The 22,961-nt window shown below is 35.2% G+C and overlaps 1 protein-coding gene across 7 annotated transcripts in view; it reads left to right on the top strand.

The window, feature by feature from the left end:
- Positions 1–22,961, top strand: part of LOC111155265 (calcium voltage-gated channel auxiliary subunit alpha2delta 1) — a 504,879-nt gene that overhangs the window by 323,726 nt on the left and 158,192 nt on the right. For all 7 annotated transcript variants that reach the window (XM_022515388.1, XM_022515390.1, XM_022515387.1 and 4 more), the window contains exon 6: positions 6,775–6,904. In XM_022515388.1, the coding sequence (XP_022371096.1) occupies positions 6,775–6,904 (130 nt within the window). The remainder of the gene's footprint in view (positions 1–6,774; positions 6,905–22,961) is intronic.

Genomic DNA, 22,961 nt, shown 5'->3' with positions numbered 1-22,961 from the left:
CTCTCTCTATCCATTATTAATTAATTGGGCATGGTCAGCTGGCAGCTGCTTTGATGAATCTCCATTTCTAATGGATGCAAATGACTTAACTTTTTAGTTAAAGGAGGCTTTGGGGGCATCTGGGTGGCTAAGTCGGTTGAATATCCGACTGTTGATTTTGGCTCAGGTCATCACCTCAGGGTTGGGGGATGGAGCTCCGGGTCGGGGGGTCTACGCTCAGCAGGGAATCTGCTTGACATTCTGTCTCTCCCTCTCCTCTGCCTTCTGGCCCTTCCCTCTCTCTCTCTCAAATAAATAAATAAATAAATATTTAAAAAAAAAAAAGGAAGAAGAAGAAGAAGGCTTTCCTCTGTAAGGTCAGAACAGGTACTCAGCCTTAACTAATGGAGCACCACAGAATGCTTAGATACCAAGGGTGAACTAGTGGTTACACAGGCAAACTTGCTTTTTAATCTGCGGAATTGATTCCAAATGCCAGACATTTCAAATTTAGTGACTGAGAAAGTGCATTTTAAATATAATACATGCATGGTAATTATTTATATTGGATGATGAATACCATGCCTAAAGGCATATTATATATCCAGGATTTTATTTGAGACTGGAAATACCAGTAGAACTAAACTAAACTAAACTAAAAATCTAAAATCAGTTATGACTACATTGTCAAAGTTACAGATCTCTGTTGTAAATAATGTCTATAAAACAGTTGTAAAAAAGAAAAGAATGTGTTTAGAGGTGGAAATTTTATAAGGAGAATTGTACACCAGGGTATAGTCTCTAGTTATAAAGAATTTGGGTCATTACACAAGAACTCATTCATTTAACTCTGTTTTCACTTGGGCGATAGAAATGCCAATCGTGATGCTTCTGTAGAGAGTCTTAGTGAACTATTCTTTCTCAGAGGCAACTAGCTTTCTCACAGTGTTACGGAACACAAAAAATAATGGAGAAGCAGGGAAGTTAAACTTAGCCAGAGTATGATTGTGAACGGGGTTTCTCGGTGAGCATGTGCAGTTGGAATCGTGACGAACTGGTTAAGACACTTTTTATTGCAATTTAGGTAAAGTATAATTTTAATTTTTAAACATTTTGCTATCAGAATAGTTTTAACACGATAAAGGTAACAAAACATTAAAAATAAATATTTTAGTATAAATACCAAATCTAAGAATGTTTCATTTGAGGTAAGTGTATCAAATGTGCCGGAGCCTGTTATATCTGCCATAGGCTTATCATTTTGACTTTCCAAATTAAATTTGCCAATATATGCTGCTTGTAAAATTGAATGGCCTACACATCCAACACTGGCCTGTACTTTAGTCTCTGAGTGATCTAATCTATTATTTAATGACTGAGATTATGTTGAGATGAATAGTATGAGAAACATACTTCTCATGTTTCACTTATGTGTTCTAATAAATGCAATCAATTCCATTTTAGAATAGACACACTCAGTTTCCAGGTACCTTTTAATGTAGGGTAGTCTGGAGAATTCAAAAGAGGTATTTTGGGGGAAAAGTGTTGGTAAGAGATATGCTTATTTTTTCTCCTGTGTATTCTTGTAAATAGGAAATCTTAATTCCAGGAAGGGAATTTATTTGAAATTTATAGTTAACATAGTAAACAATGTATGTTAAGAGGCTTTTCTCTGAATTCCTTTTCTCACTTTTGCTTTTGTATCTAATACTTGCTATATTTTCATTATATAATATAATGCCATAATATATCAAGATAGGCAAAGACGTGACTTATGAGGGTATCATAAGTAAGTTACAATAATTTCATAAGTTTAAGGAAATAAAGTAGTTACATTAGAAAGTCTAATATTTTCATGAAATTATTTTTTATTATTGTAACTTTTTTCTTCATATACTTATCAACTGTGCATTAAAACTAATCCTGACACATGATTATACAAGTTGAGAAGGACATTAATAATTTTTAATTTTTTTGAAAACTGCATTATTGTTTTAAAGTTATTCCTAAAACTCTTTATGTGGTAATTTAAAAGTGTAAGAATCTCCATAAAATGTATTTAAAACTTATTATTTTTAAGTGTGAGAGATAAAAGTGTAAACAACTTTTATCTTTGTAAGATAATCACACAGTACTTGATAGCGCAAAGGGCTCAAAACAAAAATTAATGTTTTCTTTTTATTACAAATACATTTTCATTGTATATTGGAAAAAACAAGAAAACACAAACATGAAACATATAGTTATATCTCATAACTACAAAACCAACCAGAGTGCTTTTACCGTTTGCTCTGTACTCATCCATTCATTTCTCTGTATACCTGTCTTTCTCTCAAAATAATAGGTCTTGGGGCACCTAGGTGGCTCAGTGGGTTATGCATCTGTCTTTAGCTCAGGTCATGATCCCAGGGTCTTGGGATCGAGCCCTGAGTTGGGTTCCCTGCCCAGTGCTGAGCCTGCTTCTCCCTCTCGCTCTGCCCCTCCCCCACTTGTGCTCTTTCGCTCACTCTCTATCTCAAATCAGTAAATAAAATCTTAAAGAAAATAATAGGCCCTTTCCCCCTTCTTTTTGCTTAACATTTCCTTTTTATGCTTAAAGTCATTTTTAAACAAACACAGTTTATATATGCATTCCCAATGTAATTGCTCTTTTATATTACTTAATAACACCCAAGTGTGACAGTTTGCTATTGTTGAACATTTAACTTGTATCCAGGTTTAGATATTAAATGACATTTCTATAAACGTAATGTCAATAAATCCTTCTCCAGTCTGCCAACAAATATGTCTCAAGTGACTGAATGAATGAGATACTTGCAAATGTCCACATATTCCTAACCCTCATACACGCATGTACTTCATTATTTGTCTATTAATCTGTCATCTGATCCTACTCTTCATATATGTCTAGTAAAGTTGGCTAGAAATAGATGTAAATGGAATTTCTGGGAAAGAGAGGCTTATGAAAAGTAATGTGTTCTTTTCTAAAATTATAGAAACGGGACTCTAATTTTTTTCAGAACTGAAAATTATAGATTTTTTTGGTTGAGGGTTCTTAACGTAAGGTAGGAGAGAATATTAGAATCAACTGAGAGATGCTTTCAAAAGACAGCCTCCTTGTTGTGATCATGTTATCATTAGTGGGGCCTCAGGTTCCCCAGCTGATTCTGATTAGGCCCATGGGCTAAAGACACCACCTGTGGCCTCCTTACACCATTGATTTATAAGCCAGAAAACTGAACTCTACGGAACGCCGAGTGGCTCAAGTAGGAGAGGTTATTAATGCAACAGGGCGGAACCAAATGTTTCGGCCAGCATGCTTTCCTCTCGGCTTTTCTACGGAATTTTGTAAGTATATTCTTTGCAAGAGGTATTTAGTGGGAAAAAGGTCCCAGGGTCACATAGGCTTGAGAATGCTGGGTTAAAATCTTGAGTGAGGCCTATCTCAGAGCCTTTGATATTCCAATGTGCTTTGTTATTCTCTTACTGGAACAGCCTTTCCCCAATCTAAGTCAATATGGCACTAGCCCCTAGAGTATCTTGAAAGATTGTTATCTTATGAAACAAGTTTTTTTTTTTAAGATTTTTATGTTTTATTTTATTATTTTTTAAAAGATTTTATTTATTTATGTGACAGAGATCACAAGTAGGCAGAGAGGCAGGCACAGAGAGAGGGGGAGGCAGGCTCCCTGCCAAGCAGAGAGCCCGATGCGGGGCTCAATCCCAGGACCCTGGATCCATGACCTGAGCCGAAGGCAGAGACTTTAACCCACGGAGCCACCCAGGCGCCCCAAGATTTTTATATTTTAGAGAGACCGCATGCGTGAGGGAGAGCGAGCATGAGCAGGGGGAGGGGTAGAGGGAGATGGAGATTGAGAATCAAGCAGAAGGGGTTGGGGGCAGGGGCGCCTTGATCTAAGATCATGGCCAGAACTGAAACCAGGAGTTGGACGCTCAAAGGACGGAGCCACTCTCTTCTGAAAACCTCTTTCGACAAATCCTCCTCACCATATTACCATTTTCGTGCTTTTATTCACAAATCATAAAACTGTTATACATGGAGCGTTAAAAAAGTAGATGTTCGTTAATATGCTGAGTAGTGATCAACCCAGATTTTTTCGTCAGTAGTTGCAAATGCAAACGTGACTGATTTCAACTGCCGGTGGTTTTAAGCAGTGGACCCCCCCAGTGTTAGCGAGTAGCGCATCACCTGGAGGCCTTGTTGCCCTGCAGATCTCTCAGCCTTTCCCCGGGTCTTTCTGACTGAGTTGATTTGGGGTTGGAGCCTGAGAGCCCACATTTAAAAAATTTCAGTGGATCCTGCTGCTGCTTATCCAAGGTCCATTCTTCGAGAAACCATTGTTGTAAAATAAATGTTGAAATTTTCAGAATATTTTCAGCTGCGAAAAGTGGGGACATCATTCATAGTTGGTGTCCTCTTTACATTCATCTTATTACTGAAAGTCGTTTGTTTTAATGTGCCCCTTTCCTTATTCAAGTAAATAGTGCTCAGGAACAGACAATGGAGTGTCAGTTTTTAAGTGTCGTAAAATCCAGGCTTGAATCCACAGCCGAATCCTAGTTACCATTTTTATTATTTATTAAATAACCTTTGCGATCAAGGCTGATGTGTTAGGTTCAGAATTCCTTTCGCTCTCTCATTCCTATTTTCCTTATAACTCTTCTCTCTCCTTTCTTACACTCTGCATGTGCTACACACACCCCCCTTTTAGAAAAGAGTATGATTAATGCTTCAAATTTTAGACCTGAAACACTATTGTTTGGTTATATATTCAGTTTCTTTGTGGATAACTATTAGATACTTATGGCTTTCATTTGAAAAAAAATTCTGTGATTGGTTTTCAAATATTTTTGTCAGTGACCAATTTTACAGTCAGCATCACGGTCTAACGTGCACATATAAACACATACAGTCCTATCTGAAACACGAGTTTCACAAAATAGCTCTTCATTTTAATATATAGAGTGTACTTTTTTATATTAAAATATGTTTCACTTAGGGATTCCTGGGTGGCTCAGTTGGTGAAGTGTCTGCTTTCGGCTAAGTCAAGATCCCAGGGTCCTGGGATCGAGTCCCACCTCGGGCTCCATTCTCAGCAGGAAACCTGCTTGTCCTTCTGCCTGCTGCTCCCCCTGCTTGTGCTCTCCCTCTGACAAATAAAGTCTTAGGGTTTTGTTTTTTTTTTTTTAATATGTTTCACTTAAATAATTTGGTCATAACCAAGTGTAATGTTTCATTTAAAGAATAATTTGGTTTACAAGTACCTATGAAATTGATTTCATTACCTGATGGTGGGTTGGATTTTCAGCTTTGGAAGACACTGACTTTTTGTTTTTTGTTTTTCATTTAAGGCCATATTGTTCATATCAATGTCAAAATATTTCCAATGTTGCAGTTTCCCTAGGAAAAAATAAACACACGAGCATACACACACATACACATGTGTGTCCTAATATCTCAGGATATTAATGTGTTACTTGGTCATTTACATGTTCAGGGCTGTATAGACAGCTGGACACAGTTCGTTGTAAGCCTGATGACTTTATGTTGTTGGCACTGTCTTCCAGCCTTCTTGGGAAATTTTCTGGTTGTCCAGTTACATCTTTTCTCTTGTTTATCACTTGTATCACTGTAGTGTGCTGCCAAAAGGAGTCACATGTGTTTTGTTTTTCAGTTTGGTTTTGAGGAGATTACCTTTGCAATATGGAAAATAGTCTCCAACACTGAGTTGAAAATATAAACCGCAGTTAATTAAAAAAAGGGGGTGGCAGGGTTAAAACAACTGTATTTGAACTGGGGAAAAAAAATTAATGTAATTAGCCAAAACAACAACAACAACAAAAAGGTTACAGAGCTGCATTTTGCATCAATGAATGGAATTCTCAGTTTCCTACAAGGGAAGGCCAATAAGGTGGTTCAGTATCAACAGCCTAGTTTGAATAGGTAGAAAATGAATTCTCAACCTTAAACTTTTGTGGGCTTTTCTTGAATCATTATTGATTGGACCTGACCCCCCACCTCAGGAGACAAAATGGTTGCAGTTAGGATTAAATTGTGCTTAATTACAAAAGATCTTTTTTTGTTAGTATACTTTATTTTTAAAACAAAAATTGGTACAACTGGAAAATCTGCAAAAATTAAGGGAACAGGATATAAAATAATCCTTCATTGCTATCCTTTTGCAGTCATGTTTACCATAAGTTGTCAAATGAAGAATTCCCCTCAACCACATTATAAGAATTGAGTAGCATAGTGAAATTTATATTGGGGAATAATCTTAATTTGATTCTATTTAAAGGAATTTGTCCTGTTCTATAAGGTTCTTTGTAATAAGTGCTGCATATGAAAAAGCTCTGGTCCCCTCAGGAGGATCCACAATGGCTCCAGCATTGAAGAAACGAGGAGAGAAGTTAGATTTTAATGTGAATAGTATGAAGATAATACTAATTCTGATACCTGAATGTAATTTGTGTATCTGATATCATCATGGTACTATATACTTTTTCCTATATTTTTTCTATGTGGTTTCTTTTTTTATTCTGATGTATTTAATATATAACGTTGGTTTCAGGTGTAAAACACAGTTACTGGTATTTCTGTATATTGCAAAACGAGTACCACATTAAGTCTAGAGGTCATCATGGTCCTGTCTTTTTAAATATTCTTGTAGATGTGTTTTTTGAAGACCACACATTTGTCAAATGAAGACAGCAATATAAGACTGTTATCTCAAGTTGTAATATTCTTTTTATTGTCTATCTTTTTGGATACAGCCTGAAAAAAATGAGAGTGAGCCAGGCAGCCAGAGGATAAAACCTGTTTTTATTGATGATGCTAATTTTGGACGACAGATCTCCTATCAACATGCCGCAGTCCATATTCCCACGGACATCTATGAGGGCTGTAAGTAATAAAATTTAAACAGCTGTTGGAATACCATGCAGTTGTCTGTCTTCTCTGTCTCCAAACTGGGGAAGAAAAAGAAACAAATGGGATACTGTTTTGTTTCCATGTCATTGAAGAGTCTGTGGTCAACTCTCTATAAAAGAAGAAATCTTATTTTCATGAGCAGTTTATGTTCATATAGCCTCACTATTTGAATATTTGTAGGAGAGTCTGCATCCCTTGGGGATGTCCTCCTATTACTGAGTAAAAAATTCTGCCTTCCCAATTGCCATCGAAACTGAAAATTAATAGATTTTTAAAAAAAATCAAAATTACATAGCACAAGTACACACAAATACACATATACAAACTATAAAGGGAGAGAGCGATACATTTTAGACTATGCAGTTTTAAATCCCGTCTTACCCTAGGATATAGTTAAAAAAAATACATGCCTCTCAATACACTGTGGACTCAAATTGAAGTTGGGGAAAGATGAAAGAAGTCGAGAACCACTGAGCGGAAGACTTGCTTGAGAAGACTTCACTCAGTGAGGGGAATAAGTTACTTAGGAAAATAGAGGGCAGGGAGCTTGTGCCTGTAGAGTCTAAGAGATAACTGATGTATTAGTAGGTATAGAGCCTGAGAATCTGACTAGGATAATCTATTTATGAGGAGTACCCGAGACCCCGAAAGCAGGGGCTTTGTTCAGTCATAGCCCTAGTCTCCCATGTTCACCCTTCTCTAACCAGTTTCTACTCTCCCTGCTTGCCTAAGTAATTAGTAAGAAGAAAGGACCATTTGAGATTTTTTAAAGTGTGTTTCTTATATTCCTCTTAATTAGAGAGGCTGTAGAGTGAATTGGGTATCTATAACTTCCTGGGTTCTGGAGCCAGATGGCCTGAGTTCAAAGCTAAATTTTTGCAGGGTTGGTTTTGTTTTGTTTTGTTTTTAAGATTTTTATTTACTTGAGAGACAGCACAAGGGCAGGGGGCATGCAGACGGAGAGGGCAGGGACAGATGCCCTGCTGAGCAGGGAGCCTGAAGTGGGGCTAGATCCCCAGACCCCAGGATCACGACCTGAACTAAAGGTAGATGATTAAGCAACTGAACCACCCAAGTGCCCTTTCGAAATATTTTTTCTTTTCTTTCTTTTTTTTTTTTATATATATTTTATTTATTTATTTGACACAGAGCGAGAGAGAGAATGCACACACGCAGAAGCATGGGGAGCAGCAGGCAGAGGAAGAGAGAGAAGCAAGTTCACCGCTGAACAGGGAGTCCAATGTGAGGCTTGATCCCAGGTCTGAGCCCAAGGCAGATGTTTAACGGACTGAGCCATCCAGGCGCCCCTGCGGTATTTTTTTCTTGAGCAAATGCTGTAAATTATTGTGCAAGCATTTTCTCACCTATAAAATGGGAATAAGATAACTAACCTAAAAGATGAGTGAGGATAAAGGAGGTTAATATACTTGTTTTCCAGCCTAGTAGTAGGTGATATTTAAATGTTTAAATGCTCCTATTAATTAAAATTCAAATTTATTTAAGCACAGGGGACTACAGACAGGGACTAAGAATATAAATTATCATTTATATTTTGGATTCACTGTGAGATTGTTTAAAAGGGAATTTGAGGAGCGCCTGGGTGACTCAGTGGGTTAAGCCTCTGCCTTCGGTTCAGGTCATGATCCCAGGGTCCTGGGATTGAGCCCCACATCAGGCTCTCTGCTCAGCCAGGAGCCTACTTCCCCCCACTCTCTGCCTGCTGCTCTGCCTACTTCTGATATCTCTCCCTCTGTCAAATAAATAAATAAAATCTTTCTTTTTTTTAAAGGGAATTTGAAATTCATGTGTGATTCTTATAACAAATTTCCTCTTGATCAAATTACTGTATTCATTCTGTTTTTAATTTTTAAAAAGTACATAATGTTTTCTTCCTATCAGTTGTTTTAAGGTAAGACTTTTCTCTTGATAAAAGAAACAAAATGGTGTATATAGGTAGTTTCTGTTGTTACATGAGAATTAAACATAATTAGACTTCTTTACTGTTAATTCTAGGTCCATTTAGGAATTACCTGAGATTTAGGTTCAGATTTTTTTTTTAAACTTTGATCATTGTGTACTTTTTAAAAGCATTATCTTGATATTTGCCATTACGTTTTGTAACTGTTACAACTTTTCAGACAATTCTGAGCTATATGATGGTTTCTAATTTAAAAAAATTTTTTTTATTGGCCTTCATTTCACATTTTTTTATCCATCGTTTGTTGGGTATGCCAACAAAATAATCTTATTACTTTAAGGTATTATCTTCCTGTTGAATTCACATTAGAAGAACACACTGGCTAGATATGGAAGTTTTGAGTCAAAATAATTTTTTGTCCACACTCTACGGATTTCCTGGCATGGGGTTTTATTTTGGGGTCGGGGGGAGGGTTTGGTGCTGTATTACTATGGTGAAGAAATTGAGGCCAACTTCAATGTTCTCAGTTTGGTAGAAAACTGTTTTTATTGTACTTCTGTTTTGTTGCCTCATGTTTGGAGCTTTATTTTTTCCTTACTCCTGAAAATCAGTAGCATTATCAAAAAGATAATCAAGTCATTGATTTTTTTTTTTTTGTAAAAATCTATGGAACATTTTGTTAAAATATATATTTGCATGGAAACATATGTAAAAGAAATTAAAACAAGAACCACTATGACTGAAATAAATAGGGCATGAATTGAGCCCTACCTCCTTAACCCCTTATGTTCCGGAGAGGAGGCCTGTCCAGTATCCGTAGTCTTGATGGATTCTCTGAGCAAGTCCGTGGATTGTTTGTTGTGCTAGAAGAAAAGAAAAATAACAAGGTCAATTGTATTGAGGTTTTAATCTGTTTGCGTGTGAATGTGGAGGTTTGGGGAAGTTGGGAGGGATGTTTTGAAGAGCTTTGTCTCCATGCTGATTCTGCCCACATTGGATAGGGTTGAAAGAAACAGTGGGCCACAGCACTGTTCCTTGATGGACATGGGTGGTCTTCACCTGTGAAACAGCAGGGCTTGAGTCTACTTACTGATGCCTCTCTAAGGCCAGGAGCTAACTTCCTGGTCTAGATGGCACATGAGACACCATTTCAGACCAGTATGATATGGTTCAGACCAGATTCCGTTACCTCCCTGACCCACTCAGCCCAGTTCCCTCCAGTTACACAGAATAATGAGGCTCCCCATACTTTCTCTAGTTCACATTCCTATAGAGCAGTAAATCTATTTTCCTCTCCGTAGAAAAATTTCTTTGTGGTTCAGGCAATCAATGAGGGGTTGTCAAGAAATTCTTAAATTTTTCATTAGAATTTCCCTCTCTAAAAAGCATATACCATGATGGCAAATTTTAATATAGCACACATATTTAACATAGAAAATTAAAATCTCCAGCAGTGGTACCTCCTGAAGCTGATGACGATTTATCATGATTAACAGGTAGGGGCCCCAGTCCTGTAGAGTAAATGCGGCAACTAATTGTCCAAAGAAGATTTTTTACACTGCTTTTCAACTTGCTTTTTTCCTCAACTTAGAGATTCTTGGTAAGGTATTAGAAGGGTGAAAATAGGAGAAAGATTTCTCCTCAGTAGTAGTTTACCCAGAAAAAATAAAGTGACTGTGCTTATTTCTCAATGACATGTTGGAGAAATAAATGAAAAAAAGAGATTTCTCATTTTTTTCCATAGATAATTAGTGCCAATTTACCAGTCTAGTAGGTTACCTTGTGTGTACATTTTGTGAACAACAAAGGTCAGAAGAGTCCACAATTCCACTGGTCTGGTTAGTTAATGACACCATTTTTTTCCTGAATTTGTAGTTATTTGACTCCACGCCAACCTTTTTAAATGTAATATCTCCTTTATTTACTATAACATTGTTAAAGTAATTTTGAAGAAGGGAAAACTGAAGCACTCTTCAAAGAAAAGCCATATTATTATTATTTTTAAAGATTTTATTTATTTGACAGAGAGAGATCACAAGTAGATGGAGAGGCAGGCAGAGAGAGAGAGAGAGAGAGAGAGAGAGAGAGAAAAGCAGGCTCCCTGCTGAGCAGAGAGCCCGATGTAGGACTCGATCCCAGGACCCTGAGATCATGACCTGAGCTGAAGGCAGCGGCTTAACCCACTGAGCCATCCGGGTGCCCGAAAAGCCATATTATTAATAAGAGATGGGGTCCAACTTCAAAAAAAGTCTAATTCCGATCTTTATATTTTCAATCACTATAGTAAATGAAATTCTTGATTATTTTACTTTTGAGTTAATTTTAACTCAACGTTATTTGGGGGACAGAATTGTCCACTGGAGTTAGTAAGATAATGTGTTCTACATGAGAATCTTTATTTTCTTACTCTTTTTATCCCCCTTCTTTGATTTCTTGTTTCTGTTGTTGAAATCCCATTCATAGTTAAAGTCTTCCTCTGTATATGCTGGAAGATTCATAAAAATGGACACAAAGTGAATCGAAACATACTTTTTAAAAATAACATTGTAACACAGTATACATAGGTTTAGGGTTTTGTTTTGTTTTTTTGTTAGTATGTTGCAAAAGTTTTGAATTCTATAAGTGTTTTTTTCTTTGCAGTTTAAACGGTGCACACATACGCAGAAGATGATCTTAATTGTCTCAGGGAATAAAAAATACTTTGATTTAGAAAATGAGATAAAACATTTAAATAGGTGTTTTTAGAAGTCTGAGATATACTTGGGAACGTGTCTTAATTAAAAAAAGAAAAGTCTCTGTCTTGGATTATTTATTTAGTCTCATTTATCTTAATATTGGCTTCTCCCCCTTTGCTGAAATCTCATCAGTGAGACTCTGACCTTGCCTGGCCTCTACTCTTTTAAAATTCATATTCCATGTTATGGACCGTGGGAGTAAATGACACAGGAGTAAAATCAGAAATGTCAACAAGATCTTGAAATTTAATAATTACTGCTATTCTTCATGCAGTTCATCGGAATATATCAGATTTACAGGATTGCTCTAGGTTTCTGAATTTAATAAATGTGAAAGCTTACTTTAATTGAAGGCTTAACTGAAGGAAACAGCCTCTTCTTTCACTAAGACAGTTATGTGACTGACTTTATTCTCATAAGGAATCTCATGTTCTAATTTCTTAGAGGCAATTACTTTTTAAAGTCCCAAGAATTGCATGTGATTATCTTTGCTCATTGATATATTTACAGTTTTAGAGTAGTACATTTAATTAGAACCATATCTGAAAAGTGTTCATTTTTTAAAATTTCGCTGGTTGGTACTTTTATTTTCAAAGGCTTTCAAGCCATAATTAGTTTTCAGATCCAATTTATCTGTTGGACTGTAAAAAAACAAACATAGAAAGTAGTAAAAGAAGGTTTGAATATTCAGACCATTTGGTTTCAGTTACAGAACTTTATTTTTTAAATCTCTTTAGATCGAAGAATAGGAAATGTCTTCATAGAATGCTCTATAGTCCTCTATCAATAGAAATTTTTATTTATAGAATAATTATAGTTCCAAGAGAATCTTTGGTAATAAGGGGAAATAATAATTCCAAATTGTATAACATTTTCAGGTACTCAATACTTTTGTCCTTACACATTGTAATGTAAGAAAGACAATTATTTCCATTTAGAAATGAAAAAAATGAACTTTTATCAGAAGGGAGTGCTCATTTTGATAAAGGGAGACAATTATCAGGAGTTGTCTTGTCTTTTTTTTTATTAATTAAATTATATTGTCTTTTATCAGAAGGGAGTACTCATTTTGATAAAGGGAGACAATTATCAAGAGTTGTCTTTTTTTAATTAAATTGTATTGTCTTTTAAAGTCTCCTTTGCTTTACTAACAATACTTACAAATTGAACTTACAAATAAAATCAATAATTTTAATTAATAAACTGATTACTAATTTTAATCATTAATATTAATTTTATTAATTAAAATTACTAATATTGCCATCGCAATTTATCTTGATGTTGATTTATTTTGTCTTTATAGCTACAATATCTCAAATGATATCAGTAAAAAGAATAGAGTAAAAAGCTACCTTGCCTTTGCGGACAATTGTATAGCTAGCTTTTTGATCTTTATAAATTTTAACAACAAATCTGTTGCAAGAGATGGACATCGTTTAATTGTAGAGTGCTAATTAATAGTTTATGTTTGTTTTGAACAACTCATTATTCCAACAAGTAACAATGTGGGTAATAATCTTTTTTATAGTTTTAGAAAGTTAATATTTTAAATGATTGGCATGCTCCAAATAAGGCTATCTGACTTGACAGTTTCAACAGTTGTAAAGATAGATGAAAACTATCTTTAAAAAAAAAAAAAAAAAATATATATATATATATATATATATATATATATATATAAAAATTTGGTGCTCTTGGGCAAAAGGCTGGATTTACATCTGTCATTTTTTTTTTTTCAACAAATTAGAGTGCATGTGAGAAGATTTCACTAGATTGGTGTTACTTTATAGTATTGCTTCACCAAATATTTGGTAAGAAGAAACTTTATATCCTATTGGTAAAATACTCATTTTCAGTGTATAGTCTTAGTTTTTAAATTGTAATTAACTTAGAAATAAAGTTTGTCCCATATGTCTTTTCTTTAATGAACTGAAATTAAAGCGTAAAATTGTGAGTTCTTGGATAATAAATGATTTGAAGGAAATGCAGCCATGAGAAACAGGATTATTTGGTGTAACTTAGAATGATTAATATGAATAAGGCAGATTACTTGGGATGTAACTGGTTTGGTTATACATCCAAGTAGTTTTTTAAAAGTAGTAGTTTTTTAAAAGTTAACAAAAAAGAGTTATCATTTGTAGAGCTAAAATGTTTTCAGAGGCTTTGTCATATATAGCCTAATGGATAATTGCTTAGACTTTGATTTTTACTGATATTGTTAGAGTTCAGTCTACTTTAACAAAATACCATAGACTGAGTGGCTTAAATAAGCAGATACTCTTTCTTATGGTTCTGGAAGGTGTGAAGTCCAAGATGAAGGTGCTCGTGGATTTGGTTTCTATTGAGGGTTCTCTATCCGGTTTGCAGATGGCCACCATCTTGCTGTGTGCTCAAATGACCTCTTCATACACATGGAGAGAGTGAGCACGTGAGCTCTGATCTCTCTTCCTCTTCTTGGGAAGACCCTAATCTTGCTTTGGAGGTTCTATCTTTATAAACTCCTCTATCTCTGATGACTTCTCAAAGGCCCCACTTGTAATACTGTCATGTGGGGATTAGAGTGTCCACCTAGGAATTTTGGGAGGACACAAACGTAGGAGCTGTGTGGAAGTAATGAAGGTAAAATGAGCTGATAAGGTTGGGCACCGAATCTTGCAGGATTGGTAGCCTTCTAAAAGAGGTTTTTATATGTACTCACACAGAGGAAAGGTCATGTGAGGGCATAAGAAGGCAGCTGTCTACGAGCCTGGAAAGAATGCTCTCATAGGAATTCAAAAAGGCAGGCACCTTGATCTTTGATTTCTCAGCCCTAGAACTGTGAGAAAATAAATTTCTCATTTAAGCCACCCAGTCAATGATATTTTGTTAGGGTAGTCGGGGCTGACTAAAACCCAAATTTATTTCCTGAGAAAAAAATGCTGTAGTCTTAAACTTGTGTTTTAAAAGAATAAAAACAAGCTATGAAAAAGTTCAGTTGGGTATTTCATACTTTGTACTAAAATATAATAGTTGAGAAATACTCATCTGTTATATTTGGATTTACACCCCACCCCCTTTTTGCATTTTGATTCAGAATCATGATTTCTGTACTTCCCCTTGAAGCACTTGTGCCCTGGAAACCAATTAATGTTCACCAAACTCAACAAATGAGTAGACTTGACTGAAATGACAGTAAACTTGCAATTCTAACCCTCTATAGTAATGATCAGACTGATCATTTTCCTGGAGAATTACCTAAGTTACTTAGGGATATGTAGGCTTTGCAGATGTAGAGATTGAAATTTATAGTTACTGAAGTGTGTTTTGTTTCATTTTTGTTTTGTCACATTTAAAAGTGGGCAGAAGATTATTCCAACAACCCGATTATCTAGTCATTCGATTGATCATGGTGCCCAGTGTCAGGGATGGTGCTAACAAATTGTTTACTGTTTTGTGCAGAAATTATTGTTCTATGCACACTACAAATTGATTACATTTTGGAACACTCTGTACCTGGTTGAATTTGTGAAGTCCCTTGATTGAAACTTGAGGGATATTTTAACCCATTATGATATTTAGAATTACAAAAATCTGTAGCTCGCTTTAAAAAGTTGTAAATTAGCTCTTGAGAGAGCTACTGTTGAAGGTTCACTCAGCTCTTTTATGTAAACATATGTAATGGTGGTTGCTTCTGTCTTTTGTATCACCTGCCATGTTACTGACGACAACTCACTATGTCTAGCGATTTTTATGGCATGTTCTAAACAAAATTTAAGTCATTTTACCCAGTGTTTTCCATTTTATATGTCACATTAACATCTCACAAGTATGTAATTCATTTATTACACTTAACCTCTTTACTCAGAAGATCTTCTACTAATGACAGGTGGGCACAATAATTTTGATAAAATCTATAACTAACTTTATGTTCTATAGGAATTACTTTCTTGTGTACACATGGTTTGTTGTGACAATGTAACTTTATTTTGTTAGCCTCCTAAACTTTTCTAGTCAGTGACCGTGGATAAAAGGGACTTTCCTTGGGACTTTATAATAATAAAGTGGCCTTGGTCACTTGAAGTCCTAAAAGCAGTTTAAAAAGTTTCAACTCAGAAATTAAAATGTGTATTCCCATGTAATAGTCAAAATTCCCAATTTGACTTGCTATTTATTAACTCTTCTCCCCTGTCCTAGATGAGAGCTAATGGAAGCCTACAGTGGAAAAGGGGCCAAGGGGGTGAGCATTTCCTAGCCATTCTCTGAATTTTACCCCCACCAGGTAGAAGCAAGGAGAGGAAGGGAAGGAAGAAGATCCTTGTTGCTGGGCTGGGTGGCTTTAGGCCAGAGCTGGGTAGAAGAACAATTACAGGTAATTTTAACTTCTTCTTTTGAGGAGCGATTTATGAATTATTGAGACATTTCTTGCTGGGTTCTTCTCTTCTCTAGTTCCTTTGACTCAACAGACACATCTTTATATGGTGAAAACTTAATGCTAGTTGACTCCACAGCCCTGGGTGGCATTTTAGAATGGCCTCCTCGGAACCACGGGAACTATAGGACAATGGTAACGTCTACGTGCTTCATGCCCATCTTACCAGATGCTACTAAGTCAGCCAAAATTGGGGCATAAAATGCGGCATAGTTCATAACGTTTTACTGTATGTCTTTTATACTAGATTTCATTACAGAATTTTTCTCTTCATGTTACATATTTGGCCAAATGGAAATTCTCCTGTTAGGAGCTTCATGAAAAATGTTCTCTAAGTCAAGAGTACTTAGAAAGGTGTTTAGAAATTTTTGTCAACATACATGGTTAATTTTGGTACTGAACTAAATGTAAACCTCATCTAATCAGGCTAACATCCATATTTAGATCATATAAATCTCAGCTTTTGGTCTAGTGTGCATATAACTCACTAAGGAATATCCTAGATCTTCACTTCTTTTCAGAGTTGATATTTCTGTTTTCTTCTGAAGGAAGAGATCAAATATTATACAGCATGTTTATTAAATGTCATTAATTCCTTTTATTTTTCATATCTTACTGGGAACTGTGTTAAAAAGAAAATACTCTGTGAATTTTTTTAGTTTATTTTTGAACAAGAATAGGAATTTGTAAAAGATCCAGTAACTGCTACACTTTTGCTTACAGTTGAGTGGGAACAACAAATAAAAATTAACTGTTTTTTTTTTTTGTTTCTCTAAAGAAATTTGAGAGGGAACATAGAGGCACAGTATAAAAGGATGTGTGTACAATGCAATTCCTTTGTAAATTCGATAGCTGGAAATCAGAAGTGTACTTGGCTAGCTTTCTATGATGCATATAACAAGTGACAGGCCATTCAAAGGTTGAAGAAGAGAGATAATGAAATCTTAAATTAGAATAGCTTTCCAAACAGACTGACAGTACTGTTCACAGCAAATTAAAAAGGGATTGACAATTGGAGAGAAAATGGAGGCCTGGAATTTGAGATGAGAATTTTTAATCATCTGGCATTTTGCTTCATGTATAAAATCTTAGCAGATTTCTCCCTAGAGATAAAAAGACATTTAAAAGATCTTTATAAGTCCTATTTAAAAAGAAAGATTTTGAATGGACTAAAGATTCCAACACTATTTTATCTCAAGATAGATCATATTTTAAAAGTTCAGGGACTGTGAGCTACGCAAGTATTGAAATTGGATTTAGTTGGTACTTACTGTCAGTAGAGCAAACGAAGTTCTATTTTAACTTAATGAATAATATGTAACTCTTTAAAAAAATAGTGCTTAAGGTATATAGCATTGGAAAGATAGAGTGATATAGGCCTTGCTGGTTATTTCATTCCTGTGTAAAAGTTGTTTTTCTTTCTTGTCAATGATTGTAAGTGGAAGTTGGGAGAAGTTCTTTATTAGCTCCCATGGACACTGGGGCCCTTTCTTGTCTCCTCTTCCCTGGGTCTGCAACATGCTAGAAGAAATGTTCCATGACTACCCTTCCAAGTCTGTGAAGACCCATTGTTGTTTCTGTACTTTCTTGGTGATCATTGCCAGTGATGTGGAAATGATCAGCAATTATCAGGCCACTTAGGATAGAGAAAATAAGACTCCGGGAGAATTACACAAATAGTGGAAGGCTTTATTTTTTAAAGAAAGTAATCTTGTATTCAGTGGTATCTGTATTTTTTTTTTTTTTTTTTTCATTTTGTTTTAAAGATTTGAGAGAGTGAGAGAGTGCATGTTTGGGAGGAGGGGCAGAGACAGAGGGAGAGAGAAGCAATAAGTAGACTCCCTGCTCAGCATGGAGCATGGGCTTCATCTCATGACACTGGGGTCATGACCTGAGCCAAATTAAGAGTCAGCCGTCAAACCAACTGAGCCACCCAGGTGCCCCTAAATGGTATTTTTTAATACTTAAAATGACTTCTCTATTTAATTTTTCATCTCTTGTAATTGGAGGGCATCTTTAACCCATAGAAGAAGATCCTTATTCCAGAATAATCTAATTTTTGGACCTTCTTTGCTTATTAGCTGCACCCCAAGCTAAGAAACAACTGACAAGAAAAAGTGGTGTTTCAATAATTTTTCAGCACACACATGCCACTTTTTTCCATTTCTAATGGAAAGATTAATGGAAAAAATCTTTTCTCCTCTGTATTTTTGTCATTTGTTGTTTGAAGTTTTTGTATCAAATTTAAAAACCATTTTTCATAAAATGGTTTTCTTGGGGATCTGACTTGGTTGAGCATCTGCCTTCGGCTCAGGTCAGGATCTCCAAGTCTTGGGATAGAACCTGTATCAGGCTTCCTGCTCAGTGGAGGGCCTGCTTCTCCTTCTGCCTCTCCCTTCCCGCTGCTGGTGTGTGCGCACACTCCCTTTCTGTCTCAAAGAAGTAAAATCTTTAAAAAAACAAATGCTTACTTTCTAAATGTGAACTTTCAAACAATTATTTTGCATATGTGTTATTTCTGGTATTTTGATCTAAAAATTCCTTTTTTATAATTAGCTTCAAAAACAGTTTCCTAGTCTAGGGAATAAAGAATAAAATAATTACCATATTAAAAAGCAGTCAAAGTTTTCATCACATTTAATTCAAAAGGATTGATAGCTGGTTTGAAACATAAAATAATTCCTGAAAGGGCCAAAATGTTTGTCATCAATTTAAAATATAATTCACGATATGGAACTACAATATGTTTGAGACTTAGAAACTTCTCTCAAGTATATAATTGATAGAACTGAGTGATAGCCATCTATAATTTTAAAAGACCATGCAAACATTAGGTATGTAATCATCCTAATGTAGAAAGCTATTTATTTTAGTTGTAGTGAAGTCACAGATCATACTTACTTATTTGTATTTCACTTCTATTATGGTTTGTTATTTAAACCAAGTCCTGTTAAAATCTTGAGTCTAAATTTATTAACCCTATTGTCTGATATTTTTTATTATCAGAAGGATGTGTAGGTTGTTTTTGAAAAATTTTGATAAATTTCTGAAGTAGAAAAATTGAGAAGTACTACAATGGTAAAGTTTGAAGTACAATGGATAGCCTTTAATAGAAATAGAGAATGGTACCAAAAATTAAAAAAAAAAATTAAGGGGTAGGGAAATTTTAAAATAATTAAAGGAAAATGGTAGTCCAGTGAATATTTAAATTAACAATGATTTAGCAAAAATAAAGTTGGCATTTGTGAGAATATTTTGATATACACCTCTGGTGCTTACCTCAGAGGTCTGTTAAGAGGATTAAAAAAAAAACACTCAAAATAAGCAGACCATTGTTAGATGAGTGTTAAAACAAAATACATCCTATATTAGCAGCCCTCATTTTCCTAAGAAAACTTAGCAATAGGGGTGACTGGGTAACTCAGTTGGTTAAGCATTTGACTCTTGATTTTGGCTCTGGTCCTGATCTCACGGTCATGGGATAGAGCCCCTGATAGGGCTTCACACCCAGCAGGGAGTCTGCTTGAGATTCTCTCCCTCTCCCTCCCTGTCTGCCTTTCCCCATTCATGTACACACTCTCTCTCTCTCCCTCAAATAAACAAATAAATCTTAATTTATACCTACATTTTCTTTTTCTTTTTTTTTAAATTTTAATCTTAGTCTAATGAATAATGTCCTCTGGAAGTTCTTAACGTGTAATTGAGCACCTACATATCCTCTTTTTCATTCATTCGAGATAAAAGAAACCAATGTTTAATAAATATTCAATAAAACATAGTGAATTATAGAATTAAATTCCAGTGTCTGTGAACTAGGAATTATTTGATATTGATTAGTTTATATTTATAGCTCTTTGGTCAAGGTTATTACCATATCCTTTGTAGTTTGTGAACATAAACTTCAGCAAATTTTGAGATTTTAGTATTTTAATGAATAGACAGAGTCCAAAACTCTGAATTTGAAAGTATATTTACTTTGAAGAACATAAAGTTTTAATTTGCAGTCTTTTGTGTAATAAGTGGTATATTTTCAGAGTTGATCAGATTTTAATCTTTATTTGTTTTTAAAGATTTTATTTATTTATTTGACAGAGAGAGACACTGAGAGAGGGAACACAAGCAGGGGGAGTGGGAGAGGGAAAAGCAGGCTCCCTGCTGAGAAGGGAGCCCCATGATGTGGGGCTCAGTCCCAGGACTCTGAGACCATGACCCAAATTGAAGGCAGATGCTTAATGACTGAGCCACCCAAGTGCCCTGAGATTTTGATCTTTAAAGTTCAGTTAAGTTTACTAAGCATAACTGATAAACAAAATATTTTGCTACCATAAAGCCAATTCTTTTTTTTTTAATATTTTATTTATTTATTTGACATAGAGAGAGAAGCAAGAGCAAGCACAGGCAGACAGAGTGGCAGGTAGAGGCAGAGGGAGAAGCAGGCTCCCTGCCAAGCAAGGATCCCGATGTGGGACTCGATCCCAGGACGCTGGGATCATGACCTGCGCCGAAGGCAGCCGCTTAACCAACTGAGCCACCCAGGCGTCCCCATAAAGCCAATTCTTAAGAATGAGTAGCATTAGCAATACCTATCTGGGTATTTTAATATTTTACTTTTAGGGCATTACATACATTGTTTCTCATTTTCTCTAAAAGGATATGTTAAGATTGATAATGATGTCTGTTTTAATGTGTTCTAAGAAAATGTGAATAAATGTATACTAGTTTACAAGGATCTAATTGTATAACTGCTATTGATTTATACAGAGAATATGAGAAAATCAAAATATAAGAATGAGAATAAGGCTGTTAAATAACTGACTTATGGGCATTTTGTATATGACAGTATTACAGCAAACTACATAGAGTATAAGCTATGTAGTAAGCATTAGGAATTAGGTAGAAAGATGAGTTATTTGGACTGTGTGTCATATAATAGCATAATCACAATAATATTTTTTTTCTACCTTTTGAGAATTTCAGTATGTGGCCAACTTTTTCTGCTGTCTTTATCAGAGCAGTCTTCTCCATGGAACCATGTTCCACAGATGATTCCAAAGGCAGTTCTGACAGCCTTTTATTAGGTTGTTCCTTTCGTGTTCTTCTATCTAAATCATAATTAAAAGAGAAGCCATTGTTGTCTAGTTTATACGTTATGTTTTTAATGAAATTAAAAAGAATCATTCCATGGATGCGCTTTGAGTGTTTTGTGCTATGGGCCGAAGGTTGGTAGGGACGGCGGTGTCATCTGTATCTGAGTCTCTTTCTTTAGACAGATTGGAGGATCACACCTTGTCCTGCCTGCAACCAGTTCTTGACTGGTGCTGCCCAGTGGTTATGGTGGTAGTGCTGTGTGTGGCTTTTCGGCTGGTAAATTTAAATGTCTGGGTTAGATTTTCTGGAACTCTCTTCCCTCCCCATGACCATATGGGTGGAAATGGATGAAACCTGAATCAGTCTAAGTCCCTGTGTGGAGTGAGTACATACTGCAAAGACTCTTCCGTACCTCGATCCCACTAACAATAAGCTCTGGGTTTGTAGGATGAGTGAGGAAAAGCACACAAACTACTTTCATGTTTTACCCACTAAAATCTTATACATAGTATATGCATGTAAATATTCATATATAGTTACATACTCACTTGGCAACAATACTCTGATGCTTCTACCTCCTTAATTTTTAAAACAGTACTCTTTCATCTTACTTTTGTGCCATCATTCTGTTTATAAAATGACTAACTACCTGACTTCCCCTGCTTTCAGGATTTTTTTCCCCTAAATATTTGAAAATCAGAATTTTAATCTCAAAGTTTATCTCCAAAATAAGTTTTAAAGCTTGATATTTACCAAATATTAAATCCATTATCAGACATATTTATCTGTAACTATAAATGTCACTGGTATTTTTATTTTCAATCTTTTATTCTGTTTTTCTTTAATGCACATTTTTAAAATATGACTGTTTAGGGAAAACAAAAACTCAAAGCTTTCTCTATTAGGACATTGAATGATCGATTAATTTCAGACTGACAGTTTTAAATCCATGTTTTGGTTCATTTCCAAGTCAACAGTCAAATTGAAGTATTATAAAAATACATAAATCCTACATGTTGAAATGATAGGCTCTAATTTATCAGTTTGTTTTAAAAAAAAAAACACCTCTGAATTATTACAATATGTGATGTTAACGACCCTTCCCACTGACATGATTAGACCGTTGATGATTTATGACAATATAATTGAACTAACATGTACACTGTAATCACTAGGCTAGAAGATCTTTTCAAAATAAGAGATTTAAAAAAAAAAAAACAAAATAAGAGATTTAAGTTTAACCTGAATTAGTTGGCTATAAAGAATTTATATATATATAAAGAATATAGATTTTTTACAAATTTAATACTGAAATATTTCTGTCGAGTCTTATGATGAATCAGGAAGTGTGAATGAAAACTGAAAAAAAATAAAGGTTTTCAGTGGGACAAATTGGGATTGTATATGCCTTCATGATTTTCAATGTAATGAACTAATGTTATTTAAAAGTTTCATTTTGGCACTTTTAGGTTTTCATTTGTTTCATGAGTTCTGTGTCTAATTTGGCATTTTATTGGTGTTCATTTGTTGAATTTATGGGGAAATAATGAAGACCTCTTGTATGGCCCATCATCTTCTGTCCACATCCCCAAGATTTTGGCTGTGCTGAGTTTAGACCTTCTCTAGCAGTAAAGATACAGAAGGACGATTTGATACAGTGAAAGATGAAAATTCTGTTATGACCAAGACATTCTTTTTTTTTTTTTTTTTTAAAGATTATTTATTTATTTATTTGATAGACAGAAATCACAAGTAGGCAGAGAGGCAGGCAGAGAAAGAGGAGGAAGCAGGCTCCCCGCGGAGCAGAGAGCCCGATGCAGGGCTCGATCCCAGGACCCTGGGATCATGACCTGAGCCGAACGCAGAGGCTTTAACCCTCTG

The sequence above is a fragment of the Enhydra lutris genome, unplaced genomic scaffold (genome assembly GCF_002288905.1).
Source record: "Enhydra lutris kenyoni isolate GAN:26980312 unplaced genomic scaffold, ASM228890v2 scaffoldscaffold40, whole genome shotgun sequence".
NCBI lineage: Eukaryota > Metazoa > Chordata > Mammalia > Carnivora > Mustelidae > Enhydra > Enhydra lutris.
Note: the sequence above shows the minus strand (reverse complement) of the source record. Positions and strands in the feature narration are given on the sequence as shown.